Below are 27,806 nucleotides of genomic sequence, written 5' to 3'. Positions count from 1 at the left end.
TTACCCACTCCCATCTTCTGTTATTCAATGAACTCTTCATAAACCTAGACTCCAATAGGGAATAGTTGAAGCTTCCTGTTATGACAGCTATCTAAGAATACAGCTTCCATCGCTACTCCATGTATTAGCTAAGGGACAGACAGAGAAGATCATCCAACCAGCTAAAGAGAACAAAAAGCACAACATAAGACAATCTCTGAAATACCAATTTCAATGAACATGCCTGTCAAAATTCCCTCTTTCATTAGGCGAAAGCGCCCCCTTCTGGATTAAAACTGCTACACTGCGGAGCAATAAAAAATGCTCTTGAGGAAACTGTAAAAATACTTTATTTACATTTATTTACATTACTAGAGTTTTAAACCATAGATCCATTATAATACATACAGTGTGTTAGCCTCTATGAGGCCAATAAGCATTTCCACTGACATTTCTGCTTTGGTCTTTTTTTACACTTTGAACAGATGTACATCTCATGGCAACATGTGGTACACTTGAGATTTCTCACTCCAGAGTTCAGGGGGAAAAAAATCTGTTGTATGTTTTTGTTGTACGTTTGATCCACTGCTTAAGATGCCTAATACTGCAAGCCCAACTGAAAATTTGGGACTTGTAAGGATAGTTTTTGCAGGATAGCAACTCACTTGTTGCTATGGAAAAGTAGGCTTTTTAAGAACAGGCTACTCCTAATCTTAACTTTACAAAGCTTTGGAGTCACCATTCTATGTCTGCTCAGAGGCACCGTTAGGAGCAGGCCCCAGAGCTTTGCTGGATGCTGAAGCTTCAGCTGTCCGTGGAGTCTGTTTTGGGAGGCGAATAGGCACGTAGACGTTGGAAGCGCAGTGTTCCTTCAGATATTCTCCACCTTTTTCTTCATAATCTTTCCGGGTGATCCAGCCTTCTTCCCGGTTCACGTACTCCAGGGCCCAATTCCGAGCGCCATACCATGCATCTAACACTGGGTTAGAGGCAAAGTGCACCTACGTGACAGCAAGACCGATAAAGAGGCCTGGTTAATTTAACTGTTACAGAAATCAGAACAGCAACATGTAAGAGCAAAGCTGTTTGGCAGAACCCAGTGCCCTCTTTGTGCATGTGCATGACAACCATGGCGCTGTCTTTGAATCTCTTCTACAGGTAGCCCTCAAAGGACACGCTCCTCTGCAAGCACACAGAATAACTCAAGACAGCATCTCAGACCAACTCAAAGGCCTCTCCTCAATTGCTTCATGAAATTCTGTTGACACAGGCATGCTGAATATTTATGCATCATCTACAGCAATTGCACTGGCAAAGTCAAACATGTTACCTGAAAAGACGACTGGAAGGGCCTCATTTCTAACAGCTCCTTCTGGATTCTGGCTTTCATGCCAGGATACATCATATTTCCCCCAGTGAGGAAGACATTCTGGACAAGCTTTTGCTGCTGCTCTTTGGAATACCTGAACAAGCAAAACAGCACTTCATCTATTTAAAACAAAACAAAAACCCCACCCAACAGATTTATGATATTTGTCTGTCACAAAAGGGGTGACGATTTAGCTTCAGAGAGTCAGAACGGTGCAATGGTTACCCAGGATCTGGGAGACCAAAGTCGGAATTCCCAGTTTGCCACAGAAGCTCAATGAGTGACCTTAAGCCAGTCAGCCTCAGCCTAACCTACATGACAGGAGTTGCTGTGAGGACAGCAGGGATCTGCAATCTGCGGCTCTCCAGATGTTCATGGGCTACAATTCCCATCAGCCCTGCCAGCATGGCCAATTGGCAGGTGCTGATGGGATTTGTAGTCCATGAACATCTGGAGAGCCGCAGGTTGCAGACCCCTGGAATAGAGGAAGGAAGAATATTGTTGTAAGGAGCAGCAGTGGCGTAGTGGTTAAGAGCAGGTGCATTCTAATTTGGAGGAACCGGGTTTGATCCCCCGCTCTGCCGCTTGAACTGTGGAGGCTTATCTGGCGAATTATGTGTGCACTCCCACACACGCCAGCTAAGTGACCTTGGGCTAGTCACAGCTTTTCGGAGCTCTCTCAGCCCCACCCACCTCACAGGGTGTTTGTTGGGGGGGGGGGGAGAGAAGTGAAAGGAGATTGTAAGACCCTTTGAGACTCCTACAGGAGAGAAAGGGGGGATATAAATCCAAGCTCCTCCTCCTCCTCCTCACTTTGATTCCCAGTTGAGAAAAAAAGTGGGGTATAAAAATCTAAAGCAAACCTCTTTACATTTTCCATAGACAAAGGAAATTGACGTGCACATCCTGTCTCAAGAATTCCACTCAAGGTAGCTCACAATGACATACCAAGTGCGTCATCTGATGTTACAAGCCTCCACTGGTAACAGAAAGCACCTTATCCATCAGGATCCACAGAAGAATCTGAAAACGCATTCATTCTGTCCTCACAGTCTGTTCCTATGCGTATCAAATTAAGTTCTCTTTGGGGGCTACTCTCAATGAATGGGTACAAACCAGACAGGTCTCAAACAACTTCGAGTTCCACTGAAACCTAACAGCACTTAACTCTGGGATTGACAGGACGAGGTACATTTAAATCCAAGCGAAAGAAAATAAGACAAAGAGTAGGAATTGTGAGAGTCTCCCCTTCCTTTTATGCTTCCCACCCCTCACCCATGATTTCAGTTCCAGATCACCACTGGCTTTTTATGCCTCATGAGGCCATGTTGCCCTGATTCTTCTCCAGTAAGCAACAAAGAGAATGTGGTGTTTTTTTACAATGACACCAAAGGAGAAAAAAGTCCAGACATACTGTGCTATTTCAGTGAAATCAACCAACCAACTAAACAACAGTTTGTGCATTATAAATTAAGAAAGGTTCTGGCTGCAGCATCTAGATTTTTTAAAAGTAGAATTGTCCATAGACTACTTCTGAACAGACATCTACATCGTTAGGCCAAGCTCTTAATGAAGTTGCAAACTTGTCTCTGGAAGTACCACTGCAGATAGCACAGCAAGCTTGCCCATGGACAAATGTTCATTCATAAAATTCCCTTTGTGTAGAAACCAGGTGTCAAGGGGAAGACAGGCTTTGTAACTCTTCTCCCCAGTATACAACTTTCTATGTGAAGACATCTGTTTTTGGGTTAATGTTCTGTCAAGTGAGACATTGTCTATGGTCATGGAACAAGCAAAGACATATTTCATGAAATCCCAAGGAACAACTGAACAAAACAGCTATTATGATGATTATTAAAAATCAAAGGATTTGCAATCTTTGTAAACCAACCTGTCCAGAACAAACTGCATGGTTTCTGCTATTCCAGCCTGCTCTTCTCCTATCAAGGATGGCTGGAAAATGATTTCAGGAACCCGGATTCTTTCCGTGCCAATAAAGAGCTGGTGATACTCTGCCAAGTTAAATACAGGCTGTAAAGACAGAAGATTCAAAACCAGGGTTGCTTTAGAGGCTTTTTAAAAACATAATTTAGATGAAAAATGTTTGTACATATGAGTAACATGCTCCTCCACTGACAAAGGATCTCTCTCTTCTATGTTTCTGCCCCCACCCTCCAAAAAGCTCTGATCTTTTTAATGCATTGTAGGTGACTACTGCTGTGTAAGGTATAATTTGCACCAGGTCTAATAAAGATGACAGCAACTCCTACAGAGGGAGACATTTTTTCAGTAATATGTTCAGACTGAGAAGAAAATAAGTTACACCAGGGTGGTATAAGATTGCCAGCTCTGGGTTGGGAAATATGTAGAGATTTGGGGGGTGGAACTTGGAGAGGAAGTGACCTCAGCAGGATGTAATGCCATAGAATGCCATAGAGTCCACCCACCAAAGCAGCCATTTTCTCGAAGGAATTGATCAGGAGATCAATTGTAACAGCGGGAGATCCCCAGGAGTCACAGGGAAGCTGGCATCCCTACAGCGATGTAATAGTTGAATTAGTAGGTTAGAACCAAAGAAACCTAAGGTTAAATTCCCATTCTGCCATAAAGTTGACTGGCTGGACCTGTTCCTCATTCAACATAACACATTTCACAGGACTGTTGTAAGATTAACATGGAGGGGAGAACCATGTTAAGGCCTTTCTACAAGTGACCCACAATACACTGTTCCAAACCTACATGTGTTTATGCAGAAGCAAGTTAGGTTTTAATTCCAAGTGGCAGCATTACCCTAAATCAGTGAGACTGGAGTAATTCTTGCTTGCAAAGCAGTTTACTATCTCTGGCTTGGACTCACTGGACTGCTTCCACAGCCAGAGGGATTTCCGCATGCAAAGCATGGTATTTTCCTCTCCCCCTTGCCAACATTTTTCCTTCCTCCTGCCCAACACATGATAAGCCTTATGTGCTGCAGTGGAAGGATTAGGGTAAGAAAGTGTTGTCCAGAGGTGGAAATCCCTCTGTTAGCCAAAATACTCCAGTGGTAGCAGGACATTAAGTTATGAGCATCCATGCACATATGCACAGCCAAGGTCCACTGGGAGGGTGGACTCCTTCCCTGGAGAAACACCAGGGCATGTGAAGGCCATTAAGCCTAGAGAACTTGCTTCCTCTTTCCTGCCAAACAAAGCCCTGCTAGTTGCCTTGTGACAGCAGAGGAGAATGGGAAAAAAACCTCTCTGCTTCTGCCACTAAGCACATGACACTACACAGGGAAAGGCATTTTCATAAATCACTGCACCACATTCATCCTAGGAAGGGAAGATCAGAAGGGGGCCATAATTGGTTGCAGCTGTTTGTTAACAACTCGTGGCCTTGATCTGGCATTGTCAAATGCATCTCCTCCCTTTTTCCTCCCCTTCCCTTGTTTGTTTGGTCTCTTAGCCTTGACTGTGGTGAGGTTCATTTTTTATTGTTGCAGCGTCTGCCACCATCATTATTGAATTTGACAGCAAATGGCTTTGGACAAAACTTTTTGTTTGAAAAAGCAAGACCAATTCCACTAAATAAAACCTTGCAGTACAAGTTACTTATACTCTGCCAGTCCCCATAGCTCACAGTGGCTTACCACTCTCAATTAAAAACACACAATACACAATGGAACCCTAGCTAACCATCATCACCCTGCCAACCTACAAGCCACTAAGCTCCCTGGGCCGATAAATCAGTCTTGAAGCACCTCCTACATATTTCTCCAGACGGTTTCTCCCCCTATCCGTTTGAGGAAGTCTATTCCAGAGAGTGGGAGTCACAAACAAAAAGGCAGAGGCGATTGCTGATACCAGGCAGACTACTTAAGTGACAAACAATTTATTTCTATCTTGCAGATAAGAGGCTTCATTAAAAAAAAGAGAGTCTCCTCCAAGGACTGTTCTGCCAAGCCAGGGCTGTGCTAAGCACCTGAGCCTAAGCCTCTTCCAAGTTCATGTCCAACTTCCAATGGGATATGTGTTTCTTACTATGCCAACTATAGGATATCATGTTGATAATTTATGTACAGATTGTGTATGTATATATCTTCTTCGGTTATATTCCCCTGGAGGAAGTTAGCACTGACATTTTCTTCGCCAAATAGTTCGATTTTGGACACCTTCAGAGGTAAGGTTGACAGTATGCATATCTTCAGCAATGCTGTCCATCCACCGTTACTTTGGTTTTCCATGTGGGTGGTGGCCTCCAGAGTCAAAGTTTAGGGCCGTTTTTGCAACAGAAGTCTCCCCCAGTTTATTTATTTATTTATTGTATTTGTATACCGCCCTCCCCGAAGGCTCAGGGCGGTTTCCAACAAAATAAAAATTTAAAACATCATATATATAAGTTAATTAAAATACATAAAATATTAAACTAGAGATGGCATCAGCTATTCTATTCCCCCTTTTATGAATCCACGGGAGGCCAGATGTTTGCTTTTTATCGCGGTTGATATCATCCCGGCTGGCCAAACGCCTGGCGGAACAGGTCCGTTTTACAGGCCCTGCGGAAACTTTGTAAATCCCGCTTGGGGCCCCACAGTCTCACCACAAGCCTGTAAATTGCATAATGTGCCACTGTGTGTGTGTATACATGCATACATAAAAACGACAAACCTGCACTGTGGTAATTGGCTTTTCAGCTTCAGGTTGCTCCTCAGCAAATAAAGGCTCAAATTCATTCATGCTTTCCACGTCATCCATGGACTGTTCGCTGCCCAACAGGTCCAGGTCAGGTGTCTTGGAAGGGAAAAGACCGCGAGTTATTCCAGTAAACAGCCAAGCTGCACAGGCTAGTATGATTAAGACGCAGCTGAGACCATTCTGAATGATTTTTCTATCTGGGCCAAAAGCTGCTTAGATGTATGCTTACTCTCAAGCAAGCCCACTTAGGATGGCAAGCTGAGAGAACAACAGTTTCAGGACTCAGAGCCTTGCAGAATACACATACATATTTCTAGCTACCTTAACCAAGCTGTTAGGCTATCAGTTCAAAACTCAGTCCTCTGCCTCAAGTGACCGCTCCTCAAGAAAAAGGTGTTTTTGTCCCAATTAAAGCACTAGGTTAACCTAGCTATTAAAGATGGCACAGACATGGTACATTTACACAATCGCCTACAGGTCAATCAAATATCCTATTTGGTGGCCTGTTCTGGTGATGCTGGAAAAATAAATATTTGTTGGATAAATATATGGTATGTGAATTTTGGGAAATTGCTAGTTCCAGGCACCGGTAATCAGTGAAAGCAGGTACTATGCCCGGAAACAAACTGCTAAAATGGAGGTGTATGATGCCACGGCTCACTGTTGGCTATAATACTAATTACTGGGGAGGTTTCAAAGCTGATGGAGGCAACTTCACTTGGAATTCCAACACTAGGTAATTTGGGTTTAGGAATTTCACGCCAAGAACTTGTTTTTGCCAGCTGTACTATTTTTAAATTTAGCAAACATTCCCAGAAGTTTACATAGCTTAAAAATAAAGGTTACATAAGATTAAACACCCATTTGAATGCAAGGAAGGTGTCCTCAAAAAACTTCAGCTAAAAAGACAGCTAAGAATCTTACCACAAAGACCATTACCATATATGGAGCAAGAAGTGCCAGATGTTCAAGCAGGATTCAGATAAGGAAGGGGTACTGGTTACTGGAGCGTCCAAAAGGATTTCAAAAGAAAATCAGCTTGTGTTTCATAGATTAAAGCAAAGCTTTTGACAGGGTGGATCATGAAATGTTGTGGTTGGTTTTAAAAGAAATGGTGTGCCACGACATCTGATTGTTTTGATGTGTAATCTGTACCCTGGACAGAACATTTAGATAGAACTTGGGGAAAAGTGCATCATATGCTTAAACTTCAGGATTCACAGACTATATTGTTGTTATGAGAAATCCTTTCTTTTTCTGTTTTTACTCTATTCGGACAGAACGTGGGGAAAAGTGCATCCAGAAAAGGATGCATTTTATCTCTTCAATCTATGTGCAGAATCTATCATAAAGAAAGCTGGATTTGGGGAAGGTTTGAGATATGCAGATGACACAGATGCCGGTTAAAGCAGAAAATATCACAGCAGGGTTGTGAGTGTTAAGCACAATCAAACTGCTTCTGACTTATGGCAACTATAAATTAATTACCTCCAAAATATCCTGCCATTAACAGCCTTGCTCTGGTCTTGCAAACTGAGGGCTGAAGCTTCCTTTTTTTTTTTAGATAACCCATCTAATGTTCCTCTTCTCTGCCTTCAATTTTTTCTTAGTATTACTATCTTTTCCAATGACTTCTTCCAGCAGGGTCACAGCTGAACAGCAGGAAGACAAAAGTTATGCCTACGGAGGAACTTCAAGGCCAATGATGAGGAAATTGGCTCCATCATCAACCAAAGGGAGACTGCAGCCAAGAAATCAAGAGGAGATTGAGAGGAGGGAAATGACAGCTATCAGGAGGAAATCAGGAGGGAATGGCAGCTATTAAAGAGATGGAAAAGATTCTGAAGCATAAGGTTGTGTTGCTGGTGACTACGATCAAGATAATCCATTACTACAGTATTTCCCATTACTACATATGGATGTCACATTTGCACAACGAAGAAAGCCAATTCCTTTGAAACATGACATTGGAGGAGTTTCACGGACATTGTGGACATCAAAAAAGACAAATACATGAATTCTAGATCAAATCAAACCTGAACTCTCCCTAGAATGTAAAATGACAGATTCCAGGACTTTGCTGAGTGGTAACCAGAGCAAAAACTCCTGAAAACAAGTAAACCTCAGCAGCTTCTGACTGGCTGGCAAGCAGAGGGCCAGTATTTTAGTTTGTGCTTTTAGAACTGACAGTCAGTTGATGACTGAGAGTTAGTGAGGAGAAAGTTTGAGAGACAGAGAGTTTGAGAAACAGAGAACTGCTCTGTTTTCTAGGTTAAAGCTTATCTCCCTGTGAGGGGAAAACTCAGACAGACAAGGCAAGTCTGATCTGAGTCTCCTGAATAGCCATCTAACACTGAAACCACATGTGATATTTATATTCTCTGGGAAGATAACACTGAAGGGAATAAGCTTGGATGCTTTACTTTTAGTTACTATCTAAAAAAATGGCAGAGGAATTCTTCTGAGAGGTTTCAGAAGGGAAAATCCTATTATTTTTGTTAGTTTGTAAAGGGACAGATCTAGTGAAAGATATCCCTGAGTCAGTGCTTAGATAACTCTGCTGGAAGTTACCTGAGAGTACAAACAGAGAAAGAAAGGAGTTCTCATAACAACAATATAGTCTGTTAATCCTGAAGTTTAAGCATATAAGGAGAATTTAACATCTTTTGGAGAGCCCTGAGATCAAAACCAGTTACTTGTAACCTTGTGCCAATGCCTGAGAAACTGAACTTGAACTGCAAACAGTGTTAAAGCAAATAAGCAATCATGTATGTAAATATTGCCTGTTTATAAACTTACCTGTTTTTCATATTAGTTACTTTGCCAAACCTCTTTATTATTTTTAAATAAATTCTTCTAGTTTATCTTTTTAAACAGTTTAAAAGCCTCTGGTGCCTTATTTTTTACTGACAAGGAAAAGTGGGTGAAAGAAAGCAACACTCCACTGTTTCCTGGGTGGTGCCCAGGAACTGAGTACAAGAAGCCCATTTTACTGTTTGTTTATTTTTGTTTTGAAGGTGGGAAAACAGTTATTTTCAATTAACATTGACCACACTCTATGTTTTGCTATAGAACCATACTGAAAGAGCTGCTCAGCGCTTGAAGGGATAGGCTGTGGAAATTTAGGAGGGAAAAATCTCCTCAGGGTACAAGAGGGCAGAGGGTTTGTGACAGGAAGCTATTGCACTTTGCTCACATTATGAAAAAACAGGAGTCACTGGAAAAGACAATGATGTTAGAAAAGGCTGCATCTACAGGACTGTCTCTCCTGCTATGCTCAACCCAACACTTTGCCCATCTGAGCAGGGCTTTCTGCAGGTTCCACCCTGCAAATCAGCAAAATCAGTAATGGCCCATATGTGCGCATTCTCTGTTGCAGCCCCATCTTACGGAATGGCCTGCCAGAGGAATTGGGACAGCTCCCGCACTGCTATCATTCCACAAACACTGCAAAAAAGAACTGTTCAGGGAGGAATTTTTATAAAGGTAATCGGGCTATATTGTAATGGAACAGTTCAGGAAAAGCTTTTTATAAAACAAACAAGATCATAAACTATACTACTGTGTAGTGTTGTCGTACGTATTAGACAGCCAGTGTGGTACAGTGATAAAGAGTTCTGGACTAATAGCTGGAAGACCCAGGTTCAAATCCCCACTTGTGCCATGGAAGCTCGCTGAATGATCAGAGGCCAGTCACTCAAGATTGTTGTGAGTATAAAATAGAGAATGATGCAAGTCACTTGCACTTTTCCCTAAAGGGGGGAAAAGTCAGTGTAAAAAATTAAGTAATTATTTTTTTAAAAATCCTGCTCACTGCTTTGTTTTAATACTAATGCAGTACCAATTTCTGCAATGTTTAAAACGTTATGTCTAATGCTTTCTTTCAGACTGCTGTAATTCTAGCCCAGGGGTAGGGAACCTGCGGCTCTCCAGATGTTCAGGAACTACAATTCCCATCAGCCCCTGTCAGCATGGCCAAATGGGGCCCTGTTCTAGCCCCATTACATAGCTTATTAGATGTCTCAGTCTATCAACTGCATGGACTTACACTTTGTCTCAGTGAAAAAGGTGGATTATGAACAACATAAAACAATTTAAGAGAAAGCCACCTCCCTTTACAACTAACCCATATCACATTTCCCTCTGCATTTTCTAATAGAAATCCAGGAAACCTCAGAAACAATGGAGTCTCAGAGATGGTACATGACAAGGGGTAGAAGGGGCAGGGGTGTCTGGAGAATTCCTTAACAGGCGTCACCTTCCCATCCTCAGTTTCAAAGAGGCGATTCATGCTCAAATACTTAACTATGGGCTGTAATGTGTCTCCCAAACATATTCAAAAAGAACAGCTGCTTAGGTTTCTGGATATAATGGAGTTTGGGCTACTAATTAGTAGGACTAGTGGCACACTAACTGCTTCTGTGAAGGCCTGTTCAGACTTTTCATGGGATGAGCAAAAAGGGAAAGGACCATCTTCAGGAGGAAGAGGAAAAAGTATGCATGCCGCTGACAACACGACATAAGTCTTTCGGCTGTTTTGCAGACACTTAAGCCTGTTAGCAGAACTCTATGCCATACCTCAGGCTTGCTGTCTACAACATCCACTTCAACGCTGACCTCAGCTTGCAGGATTTTCTGCTTGGTCTGTTCAACTGCCATGCTCAGTTTATGGATATAAGACTGAAGTTCCTCAGCAGAGTCCATGTTCAGTTCCACCAAAGCTTTGTGAAACTGTTCCATTTGGCCATCTTCAAGCAGCTCCTGCACACAAACACAACAGAAGGAATGAGGTTTCTTCCCTGCCTTCAACAAACTGTTAACACACTACTGGTTTTTCATATACCGTATATACTCATGTATAAGCCGACCTGTGTATAAGCTGAGGCACCTATATTTACCACCAAAACCTGGGGAAACTTATTGACTCACATATAAGCCGAGGGTGGAAAATGCAGCAGCTTAGTTTATTGGATATGGATACTGCCCTCCCGCCCCCACAAGGGCTCAAGGCATTGAACAACAGACTGGGGCTGCTGGCTTGGGCTCCTCCCTTGCACGGAGGTCGCTGGGCTGGCTGGGGAACAGGGGAAGATCTCCCCTCTTCCCCAGCCAGCTGGGCAGCCTCTGTGACTTGCGTATAAGCCGAGGGGGGCATTTTTCAGCCCGGAAAATGGGCTGAAAAACTCGGCTTATGCGTGAGTATATATGGTAAATTTCCAACAGATGGCAACAAAGTCCCTGGGAATTGAATATGACTGGAGATCCCCTCTGCCGCTCAGCAAAATGCAAAGAGAAAGTGACAAACTGTCAAGCGAACAAGAGACTTCTTAGTGCAGTGGTTCTCAACCTTCCTAATGCCGTAACCCTTTAATACAGTTCCTCATGTTGTGGTGACCCCCAATCATAAAATTGGTCTATATAAAATATAAAAAGACCGTTTTCCGATGGTCTTAGGCGACCCCTGTGAAGCGGTCATTTGACCCCCAAAGGGGTCACGACCCACAGGTTGAGAACCACTGTCTTAGTTGCTGGCAGCTTTGGCATGGGGTTTTAAAGGACCCGGCGATGAATCAGAGCTGGCTTCTCACGGGCAGCTCACTTCCTTCTGCTTCACTCTTCCAGTTGCCCCATGGCTACAGTTGAAACATCACATGACGCTACCTGAACATAAAGCAACCTGTCCAGCCTCTCTTGATCAAGCTGTAGTTTTTCCTCTCTCCGACGAGAGTTGAGCTCCTGGAGGCGCCGAAGCTGCTGTTGCCGCCTCTCCTGTTTCTCTTCAGAGGTGAGGGTGCTCCCCAGCAACTTGTTTGAAAAAGGTAGTTGCATCTTATGCACGTTCTCCTCATAATACTCCGGAGACCTCCACTTCACCATCTCTGTTCCCAAAAAACATTTTTAAAGGCACAATGACCAATTTTGCCAAGCCCAATGCCAATGCAGACACCATCAGAAACGGCTTCTGAGAATTCAAGAGAAAACAATCTAGCGAGAGGGAAATGTACTTAACTCCCTTGCTCAGCATTACCAAACAAACCTATTTAATGCACTTAATTGGGCTGCATACCTTTGCAACAAGATGCAGGATACTGAAAGACCAAAGGGAAGGAAGAAGAGAGGAACTAGATGGTCATCAATACTCCAAAATAGTTATTCTAAGAATCAACAGTCAGAAGTCCCAGATCTAATTTCTGTTCCCTAAGAGTGCTAACCGCTCTCACTCAAACTGAGAAAGCACAGAGAAGAAAGACTTACTGGCAATCCAGAGTATGGTGAAAAGTTGGTGTTACTATTTTATGTTAGTTTCTTAAAATAATATTCCCTAAAATTAGTTGATGACCAGACCCCAGACCACTCAGTCCTTCAACATTTTTCTGTTTATATATATATATAAGTTGCTTAAAGTTCCTCCTTTTTGGCCAAGCTATCACATTTGAAGGGCTGCTTATCCATATAAAACCTGCATAAGAAAGATCCAGATGTACTTTTACCATTTTACCATAACATTACATCAGTTCTGAGGTTAGAAGAGCTGCAGTTACCTTGAACCAAGATTTAACCAAGCACAATAGCTTCAAACTTTGATTTATGGCCAACTAGGTAAAGAATAATCTTTGTGCAGCTCTAACAGTAAAACATGCTTGCTGCTGGAGAGAAAGGGGATGGGGTGGAGTCACTTGGTGGAAAGTAGGAAAGAACAGATCCATCTCTTAACCAAGGAGAAATCAGGAAAGAAGTCTGTAACAGGCCATGTGACATCTATGAAAAGCAAGATTATATGTAGATACGAGGACTCAGTGGTGGCGAACCTTTGGCACTCCAGATGTTATGGACTACAATTCCCATCAGCCCCTGCCAGCATGGCCAATTGGACATGCTGGCCGGGGCTGATGGGAATTGTAGTCCATAACATCTGGAGTGCCAAAGGTTCGCCACCACGGTACTAGGTAGTTTAAATGTTGTTGTTGTTTTTAAGAGGTGAAAGCATAGTGGATTTTTAAAAAACCTTCCAATGATCACATCATGCAGGAATTCTAATGAACCATTAAAACATTCACATTCTGAATTCTTCTCTCAACACTCTCTAAAATAAACTATATTAGAAAACAGGACATGGTAGGAATATCAAGAAACATGAACCTCCGTGATCAGATTTTTAAAAGTCTGCTTGTACTGGCTGGAAACTGTACAAACAAACCAATCTTTGTTGATGATGGATGTAAGTTTACACATCCCACTTGTGATGTACAATTGAAAACTTATTTCAGAAGTCTTCAAACTACCATTTGTCATGATGACTGAATCCAAGTTCTTACATAAACTAGGATGAAATTGTAATTTAGAATTTCAGTTTATGGGGGGAAATGGAATTGTAATTCACTCAGGTGTCTGTATTTCAAACATCACAGCAAACAAGATTTTGACCAAAAGTTTCCAAAACAGGAAACTTTAAATCTATGCAAAGGAGGAGAAGTCAGAGTATTTGTATGTGAGCTTGACAACAAACCAGATTCATGCCTATTTTTATGAATGAATGAATGAAGTAACTGAGTCAGGCCAGTACACATCTTAACATACATATTAAATGAAAACTTGCAGGTACTGCTATGAAAATTTTGGCTTATAATACACTGCTTGTCTAGAACAATCAACAATCAACTTTTAATTTCTTTAGGAAGGATAAAGGAATATCACAAATAACCTGTGTCTTAGTTCCATGCTCTCTCCTTTGGATGAATACTGACTCTTAACACTGGAATTAGAATGGAACACAAAAATCAGTCAAGCTCAAATCCCCCACTCTGTCATGGGAGCTCACTGGGTGACCTTGGGCCAGTCACACACTTTGAGCGTAACCAACCTCGCAAGGTTGTTGTGAAAATGGAGGAGAGGAAAAGGATGTAAGCCATTTTGAAATCCATCTGGGGAGAAAGTCAGGGCATAAATGAAGTAAAAATTAAAATACTGCCAGAATGTTTGGGGCATTTCTGCCAAATAGTGGGAGAACATGATAAAATAAAACTTGAATAAAAGATGCATGATGGCAACTCCTACCTTCTCTGTAATCTTCTGCGATATAGCTATGCTCATGCAATATTTCCTCAACACGGCCAAGAGTGATGGCAGCCAGATGTCCCGGGTATTTTAGTTGCAGGAGACGCTGCAAGTACATTGCAGCCTGGCAACCCCCAAGATTGATGCGCTTGCAGTTTTTCGCATCCAGCCTACCGACAAAAAGAAACAATACAAGAATAACATTAAAGTCCTTCTACCTGGGATCCCTCAATAATAATAAAAAAGATGCTCTGATATGTTTTAAAAATCGCAATGCCAACTTGACCTTGCAAAGAAATGCCTGAACCAAGGCTCTGCCAAATGATGCCTGCATTTCTACGCTTTATAAGCGCATACCAGGCAATATTCAGAGATCCACTTGGGCATGCAAAGCAAACCAAGAGGGTAATGTCAAGCATTCACTACGAACAGCCACCTTGTCAGAAACCATTGCAAATCCTATGACAAAAAGACTAAACACATTATTTAGGTTGTTCTGAACAAAGAACTGAGGATAACTTTTTCATTTTTTAAAAAACAAAAGAGAAAAAAGAACTGATGGAAGAAAGTAAATAGTAAGAGTCACCTTGATGGTGTTGTGGTGCTAACATCTACATCTTCACAAGCACATATATAGCTTGTGAAACAGCTTGTGTGTTGATATAAAAATATAAATGCATGCTTAAGTGAGCCATTGAAATGTAAAAACAAAATAAAACAAAACATCCACCTGGCTCAGCTTAGATTGTTAATACCTTCCACTGCATTCAGGAAGTTCAGTCTTGTTAACTGGGCATTCCAACTGCCTCTGGGCAACCAATTCAAGTTCTTGCCTTTTGAGGGATGCCCAGGAAGGAGGTGCTATGACTTAAGGTACTGAACTTGCTTAGCAATGGCCCAGAAACTTATTAAAGGATTTCAAGAAGCAGGTACAGAGAAAGACACTGGGACCCCAGATAAGATGCTACCAGTCAAAGATGACAACACTGAGGTAGATGAACCTATGGCCCAACTCAGGATAAAGCAATTGAATATGTTCAAATCTACTCTGCTCATTCATATGTTCAGCCACGATGAGATGTGCCAGAAAAACTCTTCCTGACTGCGACCTCATAATGCCCATGGCCAAAGGTGTCTTCAAAACATAATTAGCTTAGTAAACTTCTGTCTGCAAAGAAGGAACCCCATATCCAACCTTGTAATAAGCTTTCAGCTCACCTGCCATCTAAAACTGGCAAAATGTGTGTACACTGATATCCAGAGGAAAGTATGAGACCACTGCAAGGCCAGCCCTGCTGTTTGTTGTGATAGAAGCTGTACAAACTGTCCACACCATAAGAAACTTTGGGGACTTGGTAGCATTCGAAGAGGAGCTCTGACATCATTTGCCGTGAGTAAAGTGGGGTGCATACAGCTTCTGTTACCACAACTGGATGGTCAACACAGCCCTACAATGAAATTGGAAAAATAACAGGTTAGATTTTTTTGAATTATTTTTTAAGTCATGCCCTAAGATACGTTATGCCCTACATGTCTGTTTCAGCTCTCCCAATAACACTGTGAGCAGAATTGCATCCTTCTGTTAAAGTCAATGGTCTTAGGAGGGTGTTAAGTCTACTTATGATTGCATTTTTAGAAATCTGAAGATGGCACACAGGAGTATCAGATAATAATTTTGCAGCCTTGACACCAGCCACTTTGGAAAGTTTTAAGTATACACAAATAGGATTGTTCTCTCTTTTGGGGAGATACTTCTGCCAGAGATAGACAATCACAAGCTTCTAGTTGTATGCAGATCTCTCACACACAAAATTGGTTCTGCTAGTGGTACCAATTCTTAAACAATGCATCGGGAGAAATGTGTCCACTACTTATGTTTAAAAAATGCTCTGAAAAGGTAGGAAAGATATAAAGAGATATTACATGTTAATATTATGTCTCATCTTTGTAGTTTGAATGTAATGCCCTGGCCATGCCAGAGGACATGTGGGCCAACCATGAAATCCTTCCTGCTAAACATAGCGGCAAGTTTTCCTAAAATATCTAGGACACGAGTGGAGTTATATGGCGTCAACAAGCCTGTGAGCCTCTGACCACAGCAGTTTCTGAGAATGTGTAAGTTGGTCCTTCCTTCCTATTCTACCATACCAGAGAAGGAAGCCAGGCCTGCTTTTCTGGTCTGCACAGTTGGAAGAAAGTCAGAGTCCAGCCACAGAAGCTGTTTCCCTTACTAGGCTCCGGCAGTACATATTTAGCTGTAATTTTCAGAACAAGAGAATAAATGAATGGATGGAAAATCATTAATACATGAAGAGTACTTTCCTTTTAATACCACAGCTGGCATTGTTATACCTGTTATGAAACCAAGGACATCTGTGCCAGAGTCTGAGCTTCCAAACGAACTTGAAATCCTGATATTTGCCCCACTGTTTAATACAGAAGAGCCTAACTTCATTCTAAATCATAGTAATTTTAATTCACGCTACCATCTTAGCTTATTACTACCTAACCTAATTGGGAAAATTATCAGGCAAAGGCTGCTTGTCCTGCTTTCCTAAGATTGTAGTAAGCCACCACCAATGAAGCCCTACACTGTATTGTCGAAGGCTTTCACGGCCGGAATCACTTGGGTGCTGTGTGGTTTCCGGGCTGTATGGCTGTGTTCTAGCAGCATTCTCTCCTGACGTTTCGCCTGCGTCTGTGGCTGGCATCTTCAGAGGATCCTCTGAAGATGCCAGCCACAGACGCAGGCGAAACGTCAGGAGAGAATGCTGCTAGAACACGGCCATACAGCCCAGAAACCACACAGCACCCAAGCCCTACACTATTTTTGAAGACAAGGGTACTGGAAAAGTATAGAGCTTTATTGGCGGTGGCATCTCACCCTTTGCATGCCCTCCCCCTTGTACCTCACCAGGTATCTGGCTCACCAGATCTTGCTGTCTTTTAGGCATCAGTTCCATTATTTAAAGTTGTTTTTGCACTCTGTGTAAGTCTGAACACTATTTTATAGATTCCATTCTTGACTACCTGAATGCTGTTTATGCTATTTTTATGCCCCAGGCTCCTTTAAATACTATTTAATTGTTGTTTTGTTTGTGAACCACATTGAGCTAGATAGCCCATAAAGAGATATGAGGCACAGAAGCCACTGAAACCACCTCAAGATGCAGTTTGCTATTTTGTTTAATTGCACTGTATCTTTTTATTGTTATATACTGCTTAGGGACTGCTCAGGCAGATGGAGGGAGAGAAGGTTTAACAAATATTTAAATGAATAAATAAGTTCTGAGATACCACAGAGAAGCTCAACTGTACTATTTATTTATTTATTCAATTTATATCCCACCCTATCTTTGCAGGATATGAACCTAGACATGCAGTGCTAAAAATCAGAAGAATCGACCTCTGAATGCTGCCTGCATCCTCTCCTCTTCATCCATGAGCACTATTTCTACACATCTTGCATACTGCACTAACATTCCCCACAACAGTCATTTGCAACAGGCCCCCTCCTTCACTTGGACTCGCTGGTTCCAAATGGTCATGACAGCAGAAGAGTGCAGCATCCAGGGTTGTGCAGAGGCAGGCAGTCCAACGAAGGCCCCTTCCGCACATGCAGAATAATGCATTTTCAATCCACTTGCAATGCACTTTGCAGATGGATTTTACTGTGCGTAATAGAAAAATCCACTTGCAAACAATTGTGAAAATGGACTGAAAGTGCATTATTCTGCATGTGCGGAAGGGGCCAATCAAATATCCATCTTACCTTCCAGTACCCTCGTTCTTATTCATTCCTCGTTCTTCCACATCTTTAGCCTTGTGAAAAATTAAGCGAAATAAGAAAAAAAAACACCATGCAGATCGGGCTTGAGCCACATTACGAAATGCAATGATCCCGTTAGCCTCTATTCCAGTGATGGCGAACCTATGGCACGGGTGCCAGTGGTGGCACTCAGAGCCCTCTCTATGGGCACGCACAAACAGAGCCCCCCCCCCCCCCACATCTAGGCTGGCCTGGGCCGCTGGGCACGATTATTTGCATGAAACCTAAGACCTAATTTTGGGGAAGCAGTGTAGGTAACCCTGTTAAGTGCTGTTAAACCCCACTGGTTTTCATGTGAAGAACTAAAGCGTGATCCTTTACCTGGGAGTAAGCTCGGTTGCTGGCAATGGGGCTTGCTTCTGAGTAAACCCTCCTAGGGTCGTGATTCACCCGTTGGAAGAGTTGCACGGTTGCTTCAAAGCAAAGTCACCGGCAACCACCAAGCTTACTCCTAAGTAATACACACCTCTGAGCCAACCATTTTTTCTAAACAAAAACCTCAGTATTCAGGTTAAATTGGCGGGTTGGCACTTTGCGATAAATAAGTGGGTTTTGGGTTGCAATTTGGGCACTTGGTGTTGAATAGGTTCGCCATCACTGCTCTATTCATAGCATGCACCTGAGGGGCCCGATCCACCGTCGCCTGCCTACCTGCGAGGAGACGCCGAGGCGCTGGAAGCCGTGGTCGAGGAGCAGCTCCTGCAGCTCCATCTGGACGGGCACGTTGCGGTCGAAGGGCGAGCGGAGGAGCCAGCGGAGGGGCTCGGCGCTGCCCACGTCGTTGCCCACCTGCGTCTCGACCCCAGCCCCGCCGCGCGCTCCCCGGCTCCGAGCCACGATTGAGCGGAAGCGGAGCAGCGGCTCGCCGGGCACCTCGGCGTCCGCGCAGGCCCAACCCAGCCGCATCTGGAACGAGCCATTGTCCAGCACCAGGGGAGCCGGCTGCGGGACCCGGACGGCCGGGCTGGTTTCGAGCTGCGGGTCGGGCTCCCAGCGGGCGTCGCGGAATTGGAAGACCCCGCCAGCAGCCACGGCAGCCGTCATGCCCAGAATCCGGGCCGTAAAGCGCTCCCGACAAATTGGTCGCGCGAAATCTCCTGCGCATGCTCACACTCCCACGCGCATGCTCAGTACCAGCCACTGAAGTCCTGGGATTGCCCTCGCCCTGGATTCCACTTGCATTACCCAAACAAACCTTTGGGTCCCAATTCCCACGTGCTTTGCTAAACGCACGAAGGTGTATGTCAACTGGCTTTTCCCGCTTGGCAATCCACAGAATTGGGATCTGAGTGCACTTTAAATTGCCTTTCTAGCCGCCTTTAACAGCCCCAGAGGCGCTGAACAGCTTTTGCAAAAGGAAGTGAAATTGGAAGCTGGTGTGGTGTTGTGGTTGGCATTGCAGAATGGCACCACTAGGAATTTGAGTTCAAAACTTCACTTACAGGTGACTCATGCCAGTTACTTCATTTAAACGATAGTAACCCCGTCGCCTCATGTGACAGCAGTCATGGTCTGGGGAGGTTGTGTGCCTGGAACTTACAGTCTGTGCAAGATTTCAATTGGTACCATGACCCACAGGAAAAGGGGGCTTGCACTGTTTTCCTGACCTGAAGTGGCCCTACTATTTGTCTCAATGACATGGGAATTGTTCCTTAATCTAGGTTTGTTTTGATGACAGAATTAATCTTTCACCAATACAGTGGTTCGTAGAAAGATCTGTCTTGTCTGTTCATGGCTCCAATCTCTGGATTTACGTATCCACAGATTTATCTGTGCTGAAAGTCAGCAATATTGATTCCCTCCTCTACCCTGTTCCTTCCTGAGCAAAGCTACACATTTTTAAAGGAACAATGACCACAAAAAGCTGCCTTGTACAGAGTTAGATTTTCAGCCTAATTAGCTCAGTATTGCCTAATTTGGTTGGCAGAGTTTCTCCAGGGAAACAGGCAGAGAAAAGCCTTATCCAGTGCCTGAGACCGTTGTTTAACTTAATATTCCAGGGATTAAACCTGAAATATTTGTGGATGCTCCAACGAAAAGCCATTCCCCATTCCCAATATAATTCCAGTATGTACTTTATGAAGAATAATGGACACAGTAACAGACATCTGGACACAGTGTGTAACAGACTTCTCCCTGTGATACACCTCTGAAGATGCCACTCACAGATGCAGGTGAAACATTAGGAACAAGATCTACCAGACCATGGCCACATAGCCTGGAAAACCCACAGCAACCAGTTGAATCCGGCTGTGAAAGCCTTCAACAATACATTATTACCTGTTAATTGCACCGGAGCAAACAGCTATGAAACAGATAGCTATGGCAGATAGTAGGAGAACTTGTAACCATATCCAAAACATTCCATATTCCACTTTGTATCTCTTGAATTTTATGGAATTGAAGGACTATACATAGGAAAAGGTGAGGCCTTCAGTGCCTTAAAAATTATAGGAGGTGTAGACAATCAGAAGATCCCTCCCCACCCCACCCTGCCCCATCTACTGAATTTTTACTTGTCATGAAATTATTAAAGGTGAAATGTTGGGGTTGAAGGAGAAGGAGCTCATCCTAGACTTTTACGCAGTTAAGCTCATTATTATTTTTTAAGGATGTAAAGCTGAATTCATATGATTCTGTCATAGAAGAGAGTCTTACTGAAGGTAATGGAAATGACTTCAAGTAGTTGTGTCTAGAATCACAGCACTGAAAAATATATTTCAGTGTATTAAGTCAAAAAATATGTATAAATGATTTCACTGGGATTTACTTTTTAGTAAATGCGTTTAGGATTGTAGCCCTAATCTTTACAGCCAGACCTATGAGCATGTCTAACTCGCTATCAGATCGAGCTAGAAAATCCTGATACATGCTTACTGGGGAATAAACCCCTCTGAACATAGTATTTACTTCTGAGCAAACATGCATGGACCCATGCTGTTTTAGTTCAAAACAGCTGTTATAGTTCACAACTTTGGAAATATGACCTATAGCTTTCAATGGGATTTACTTTCTTGCATACATGATTAGGACTGCATCATTTGCCTATAAAGGGGAACATTTTTAACGTTATTCTCTCTCATTGGTTTCTTAATTCTAACTGCAAATAAAGGAGGGGGATACTATACCATGTGCGTTTCAATGTCCCTGATTATTCTTCGTCTAATCCTTTAATGAGATAGAAGCCTTCTTTCAAATCAGCTGTGTGGGAATGACAACATATTTGCTTTTGTGAGTCATGCTGTGATGTAATAAGAGAGGGAAGTTGTCCAAAGGTGTCTGGCAGAGCACAGCAAATAGCAAGGAAAACATGCATAGAACAGTTAGCTAAGGTTGATCTGAAAGTAACAATGAAGTACCCCCTGGTTCCTTTAATTAATGAACTAACATTTCCTGTTTTTTTCTTCTGGCTTTGCTTGCCCTTCGTTTTACTGTTGATCTTAGTGATTTTCTGGCTTCACTTTCAGCTCCATAAAGGTAAGCCTTGTTACCAGATAGCTAAGACCTGTGCTTATGTATTAAGGCTTTAAGTATTAGCCTTCCATTTAGAACATGGTGATGCAGAACTATTCTTAGCTTTGTGTGGATCATCTTGAGGAAAGATACAACTTTTTTGTGCCTCTTTCAAAGAGTTTTGTAACCTAAGAACAGGCAGGTTAGCATTCCATCAGTACCACATATCAATAATGGTATTTGCTAAACGGATTGCTTTTAAATTCTTACTTTTGTTTAAAGAGACATTTCAGATTGTAAATGTTTGAAGTAGAAGCTGTACAGTCATATTCTTTTAAGTATCAGTTTTGATTCTCATAATCTGAAATGAATAGTAATAAGATTTATATGGTGAATGGAAAAGGACAGTTAATATAAACTGAAGAAGGATAATTTGTTTCCTTATATTTCTATTGTCTCTTTCCTCCGTGTATTTGCAATCAGTACTTTTTAAAAATCACATACCTGGCATTATGTTTACTTAGCAGCATATGTTGCTATAAGGTTATCTTAACCATGAAATAAAGCTGAACACAGAAGTGAGCTGCAGATACTGACTGCTGCTGTGATAATTTTGAGAACTAGTATGATACAGTGGTTAGAATACTAATCTAGGACTTTCAGGTTCAAATCCTGATTTGTTTTGAAAGTTTGCTAGGTGACCTCAAGCCTGTTGTACTCTCTCAGCTCATCCCACCTTACAGGGTTGTTCTGAAAATAATGTGGGGGAAGCAATATGATAACCCAATTGGGATCTCCACTAGGAGAGAAAAGCATGTACAGGTAAATAAATAAATACTTGAGACATTATCCTGTTACAAGAAGGAAAATGGTTTCTTCCTTTTATGACTTTTCAGTTATAATATGAATTTTAAAAGTAGAATGACCAATCACAAAGGTAAGTATAGGAGGTGAGATGGCCATCTTGGTTCTAGCTGGACTTTTGAACCTCCAAGAACTCAAGCGACTAAACCCCCCCTCCCCTTTTTATTGCTATATAAAAGTATAGTGATAGCAGCAGGTATCATTTGCTGAATTCCTATTATCCAGCTGTTAAAGTACCATGACTTTAACAATTAAAACTCCCCTGTTGCAATACTAATGAGAACTGAAATGATAGTCAGGAAATGAAAGTACTATAGATGTTTCTGGCTGTTCATATTTGGCTTGTTGTAGACTAGCCATTTAAAGAGAACTGATCAGAACCCAGGGACTGCTTTTAGAACAACAAATACGTTATCTACTACGTCATGATTTTTAAATATATATTGTTTTTAAGACTCTTGATTGAAAGATAATCTCAAGACTGCAACAGCCTATGTATTCAAGGAAGTAGACATCGAGTGTTGAGCCATTGTCAGGTTAGTACAGGTTGAGGATGTGTCTTCTTTGCTTACAAAAGTACCTTGGCCTTCCTTCTTTCTTTTAAACTGAAGGAATCATCTCTTTTATTATCCTGTTGATACAGATTTCCTGAAGCAAAAAACAAAGACTCTTGTCATCCCATGGCTAGATGCTCTGGGACAAAGGCTACTAAAATGGCACTGTGCTAGTCAAATCATGTCTAGTACTGATACACTTGAATACTCCCTAGTTACTATGTAAGTAAAAGTTCCGCTGTGTGTCATGAAAACACTGGAGCCTAAACAGCACTAAGCGAGGTACATGGTAGCACAAAGTTTCTCAGAGTGAGTGGAACTGCTGCTTTTAGAACGGGATTGTTTCTTATCGGGCTGTTGGATCTCCAAAATGATTCTTGGTACATGCCATCAGAGTAGTCCTTATGTCTTTTGAAATACATACCATACTATAAAGAATGTATAAAGCTACTTTCTGCTTGATCAGACCATTGTCAATCCAGAGCAATCATGTATCTCTGGCTAGAAGCTGTGGCTTGGTGGAAGAGTCTCTGCTTTGCATGCAGAAGGTCACAGGTTCAATCCTTGCCATCTGCAGTTAAAAGGACCAAGTGATAGGTGATGTGAAATAGCTCAGCCTGAGATCCTGGACAACAGCTGCCATCAGAGTAGACAGTATTGATACAGGTGGACCAGTGGTCATCACCTATTGCTTGGACCTTTTAACTGCAGATGTCAAGGATTGAACCTGTGACCTTCTGCGTGCAAAGCAGAGGTTCTTCCACCAAGCCACAGCCCCCAGTCAGAGAGACGTGTGTGATTGTTATTATATTTTGTGCACACATGTGCAGCTTCATGTGTGATTGTTATTATATTTTGTAACTGGTGATGATGGAGAATAAATCTGGGACTATCTGCATGAGTCCTACCACTAAGTTCAGCACTTTCCCAATATAACTGCAAAGTAATAATAAAGAGATACAGTCATTTAAATCTATTGACGTCAATGACCGTAGATGGATGTAACTCTGTTAGGACTTCTCACAAAAAAGATGCAATCTGAGAACTGAGCAGCATTTCCACTGGAATAATGGTATGCACTGATTTCTTGCATGCATTTTATTTATGTTATCTTCTAGACTGCCTTTCTGGAAAAAAAAAATCAAGTATGCATCAGAGTACTTACTGAGACCACTGGATTTATAGTTGGTTCTGGATCATCTTTGTTTGAAGGGCTGCTTGGCCTTGATTTTGAAACATAGCTGTGTTAAAATATTATTTGTCCTTTCCAAATGACCACTTTATTAATCACTATCATCCAATCAGCCTCCTCTCCATTGTAGGGAAACTTTATTAATCAGAAATTGCTAGATATTTGGTGCTGGAAAATGAGATTGCATGAGATTGTGAGATCGATTGAGAATATTCAAGCAGTTATGGAAGTTGGCCATATTTACCACTGGAAGAAGACAGCTGAAAGATCTAGCTATTAGTATCTCTTTATTATACAAATACTGTTTTGAGTGTAGTTTAGCTTTTGACTTTTCAGAAATGAAATTTAAGTTTTAAAAATCACTTTAGCAGTTTTTGTATATTTCAAATAGCAATTTTTGAACTGTATTCAGTGTGCCTTTGACAGCCCAGCCAAGTTCAATTGTGGCAACTTCTCTATTCCAGCTAAAAATTCTGTCCTTTCTTCTAGCTTGCTGCTCTTAGTTCCTTAAGCCCAGTAACTCTTCTATAAACCTCTTTTAGCCCAGTTAGCCACCGTCAAAAAGATCAAGAGGCTACCTTCTGATATTTCCAATGAGAATGCTAACTTCAAACCTGAGAATGAATTTGGAAAAAATACCAACCGAAGTAAGATGCCGGGTAAAGCTTCAGGAAGTGACATATGGAGTGCTTCACTTGTGGGAAAAATGTGGTCCAAGCTTGCACATTTGAGCTCAAAAGACACAGATCAGAAGAAAAGCTTATCTGCCATTATTTCAGACAGATGGAACCGGGGTGTCAACCAGTATTTTTGTGGAAAAAATTCCTTATCTAACATCATAATGGTAAGCAGAGTAGCCCATCCTCCATTCAGATGAGCATTAGAGCAGAGGCGAAGCTACAAGGGGGCCAGGAGGTGCATGTTGCACCAGGTGCGTGCCTGGGGGGGCCCGCAAAAATTCAGGTTTGTGTTTTTTGTATTTTTAGTGTTTTTTCAGTTTTTGGCCTGCAGGGATGCAGTTTTAGTGCTAGCAGCACCAGAATTTCAGGGTATCTTTAGGATATTCTCCTGATGATACCACCCAGGTTTGGTGAGGTTTGGTTCAGGGGGTCCAAAGTTATGGACTCCCAAAGGGAGTGCCCCATCCCCCATTGTTTCCAATGGGAGCTAATAGGAGATGGGGGCTACACCTTTGAGGGTCCTTTACTTTCGACCCCCGAAACCAAACTTTACCAAACCCGGGTGGTATCAGGAGATTCTAAACATACCCTGAACCTTTGGTGCTGCGAGCCAAAAAACTGCACCCTCTGCAGGCCCAAAACTGAAAAAACACTACAAAAAACAAAAAACACAAACAAATATGTGCCCCTCTGCAAAACTCAGATTTTGCACCGGGCTCCATTTTCCCTAGCTACGCCTCTGCATTAGAGAGACACTTTCTTCCATCTTTCTTACTTTTAGAAGTGGCAGATTTAGATGTCTTGTCCAGTGACTGCTTCTCATGTCAACTGAAATAAATCCCTTTTAGGATTGACTTGTAAGTTTGGGATTGGTTTTGGCCCATTAATAATGACATTTGGTATGTCTTACATTCTATGTAATTATTAAACTGAGATAATAACAGCCAGTGAAATGCATCATGATTCTGAAGAATGCTTTTTTATGCGGATGTTGTTCTTCCTTAGTTGCTGTGCGCTCTGACGATTGCCGTCCCCGTCAGTCTTCTCCGCCAGTTGTTTGAGCTCTGCAGTGTTCTTCGAGTCCAGCTGCCACTTTCCTCTCTGATTATTCGCACTTGTCAACTTTTTTCTTGGCTGAATGAGAAGTCTGTGAAGATTCTGGTTTCCCTAAAGCATGAAATCTTTGATCTCCCTACTTCCGTTGGGGAGAAGAGAAAGAAAAGAGTTGCGCGGGGCTAAAGGCTAACGCTGTATGCAAGATAAAAATAAAGCCGCACTAGCAAACAAAACAAATATATGTGATTGGAGACACTCTTGTAGATAAACTTCTGCAAAGTGTTTTTTCTGAAAGTGGGACTGGTTAGCTGGAGCTCAGAATTTCTATAATGAGAGAATCAAAACATTAAGTGGTTCTCGAGTTCTTGGCTCAGACTTATTAAATGATGACTCAGGTACACACACATGTAAACGGTGTGTGTTGGAAGGGAGAGATTATGTTCTGGCACATAGCCTAGCTATTCTTGGTGCTTCATTTTGACTCTGCTTGCAGTCTCTAAGACAAATATATTTAAAAATACTGTCTGTCATTTTTTTTTCTTAATTGTATTTGAACTTCTTGTCTTCCTCAGCCAAGTCCTTTGCAGAAAAAGCTATAATCTGTCTGGGTGGGGAAGAATAGATCTCGAATTCATAGCTGCTATAAAGCATCCACATTCCTGCCCAATGTTTCTAGTAATTCTTTCCCAGTAATTCTCTTACATAATCTGTCAGATATGCCACTAAAATTTTAGAGTGAGCCTTTCAGCCCAACATATTTTTTAGGGAATTGAAACTTATGGGGGCCCATGTTCTTTCTCTGGCAGAGATAAAAGGAGCTCAAAGAAGTCAATTTCTCCAGCAAGTAAACAGCAGGAGGTTAAATAGTTCAAGTTTCCATCTTGCAATTGACAAATGATACATTCAATAAACAGTGCAATAGAATGAGAATTGTAGAACCAATCGTAAGTCTGAAAATAGCATTCAAGCAAACCGTAAGTATTAACATGGCACATTAAATGATGCAAATTTCACACAGGGAGCATATCTACAGAAAATGGTAACTGGGTAAGCAGTAAAATTGTGCAAACCCCCCCCCCCCCTTCAACACCCATCCTTCAGTTTTCAGGAAGTGAATGAGGTGAGATAAGGCTCTTACCCAGCAAAGTTTTTTGATTGACTATTGGAGATTTTATTGGCTTTGCAATTTTTTTTAATGTTGCCTTTGCAGCAGCTGCCAGCACGGCATAAGGATCTACACTATGTTGCTGATCTGTTACTGATCCATCTTTTAGACTATGCTGAGTTGGAAGAAAGCCTTGTTAGCAATGTCATTAACTTGCTTCTCATAATAAAATTGGGTCCAATATAACCCCAAGACTCTTAACTGAATCAGCAGAGGTCAGCTGAAGTAAAAGTCCTCCAATATTGTCCCCTTGCCAACCAGCATACCTTCTGTCTTTTCAGGCTTTGGTTTCAATTTGATCACTCTCAGCCAGCATACCACAGCAGTCAGGCAGTTATTTAGGACCTCTACCAGATCTCCTGTCAACATCATTCGAGACATCTCCCAGCCCTCTTGAGGCCACCCAGTTCTGCCCCAGGGGCAACAGTAGTTGTAGAGGGGCAATCTTGTCTATAGTGTCAAATAGTGTCATATTTCGCATTCATAATCTAAAATGATATATCAGTAAATTAGGGCATTTGGCGAAGTGGACTCTGACCTCCAAAGCATATACTGGAATAAATTTTATTAGTCTTTACATTGCCAGGGGACTTTTGTTCAATTTTGTTATGACAAACTAACATGGTTTCCTCTATGAAAGCTGCAAACTTTTATTCATTTGTATTGTTGAAGGCTTTCACGGCTGGATTCAACTGGTTGTGGTGGGTTTTCTGGGCTGTGTGGCCGTGGTCTGGTGGATCTTGTTCCTAATGTTTTGCCTGCATCTGTGGCACCTGTGATACACCTCTGAAGATGCTAGCCACAGATGCAGGCGAAACATTAGGAACAAGATCCACCAGACCATGGCCACGCTGCCCGGAAAACCCACCACAGCCAGTTTTATTTATTTAGATTTCTGTCCCGCCCCATCTCCACAGGGCTCAGGGCGGCCTACTAC

At 42.1% G+C, this 27,806-nt stretch overlaps 1 protein-coding gene across 1 annotated transcript; it reads right to left on the bottom strand.

Moving 5' to 3' along the window:
• Positions 1-313: 313 nt before the first annotated feature.
• On the bottom strand, positions 314-18,986 carry ACTR5 (actin related protein 5). The gene is made up of 9 exons (XM_048498699.1): positions 18,557-18,986; positions 15,295-15,524; positions 14,077-14,246; positions 11,683-11,900; positions 10,600-10,782; positions 5,995-6,117; positions 3,240-3,379; positions 1,310-1,442; positions 314-980 (listed from the first exon to the last, which is right to left on the bottom strand). The coding sequence occupies exons 1-9, from the start codon at positions 18,947-18,949 to the stop codon at positions 723-725; spliced, it is 1,848 nt and encodes a 615-aa protein (XP_048354656.1). The 5' UTR covers positions 18,950-18,986; the 3' UTR covers positions 314-722.
• Between the last annotated feature and the right edge of the window lie 8,820 nt (positions 18,987-27,806).

The sequence above is a fragment of the Sphaerodactylus townsendi genome, linkage group LG05 (assembly GCF_021028975.2).
Source record: "Sphaerodactylus townsendi isolate TG3544 linkage group LG05, MPM_Stown_v2.3, whole genome shotgun sequence".
NCBI classification, from domain to species: Eukaryota; Metazoa; Chordata; class Lepidosauria; order Squamata; family Sphaerodactylidae; genus Sphaerodactylus; species Sphaerodactylus townsendi.
The sequence above is the reverse complement of the archived record's forward strand: the minus strand, read 5'-3'. Positions and strand labels throughout refer to the sequence as shown.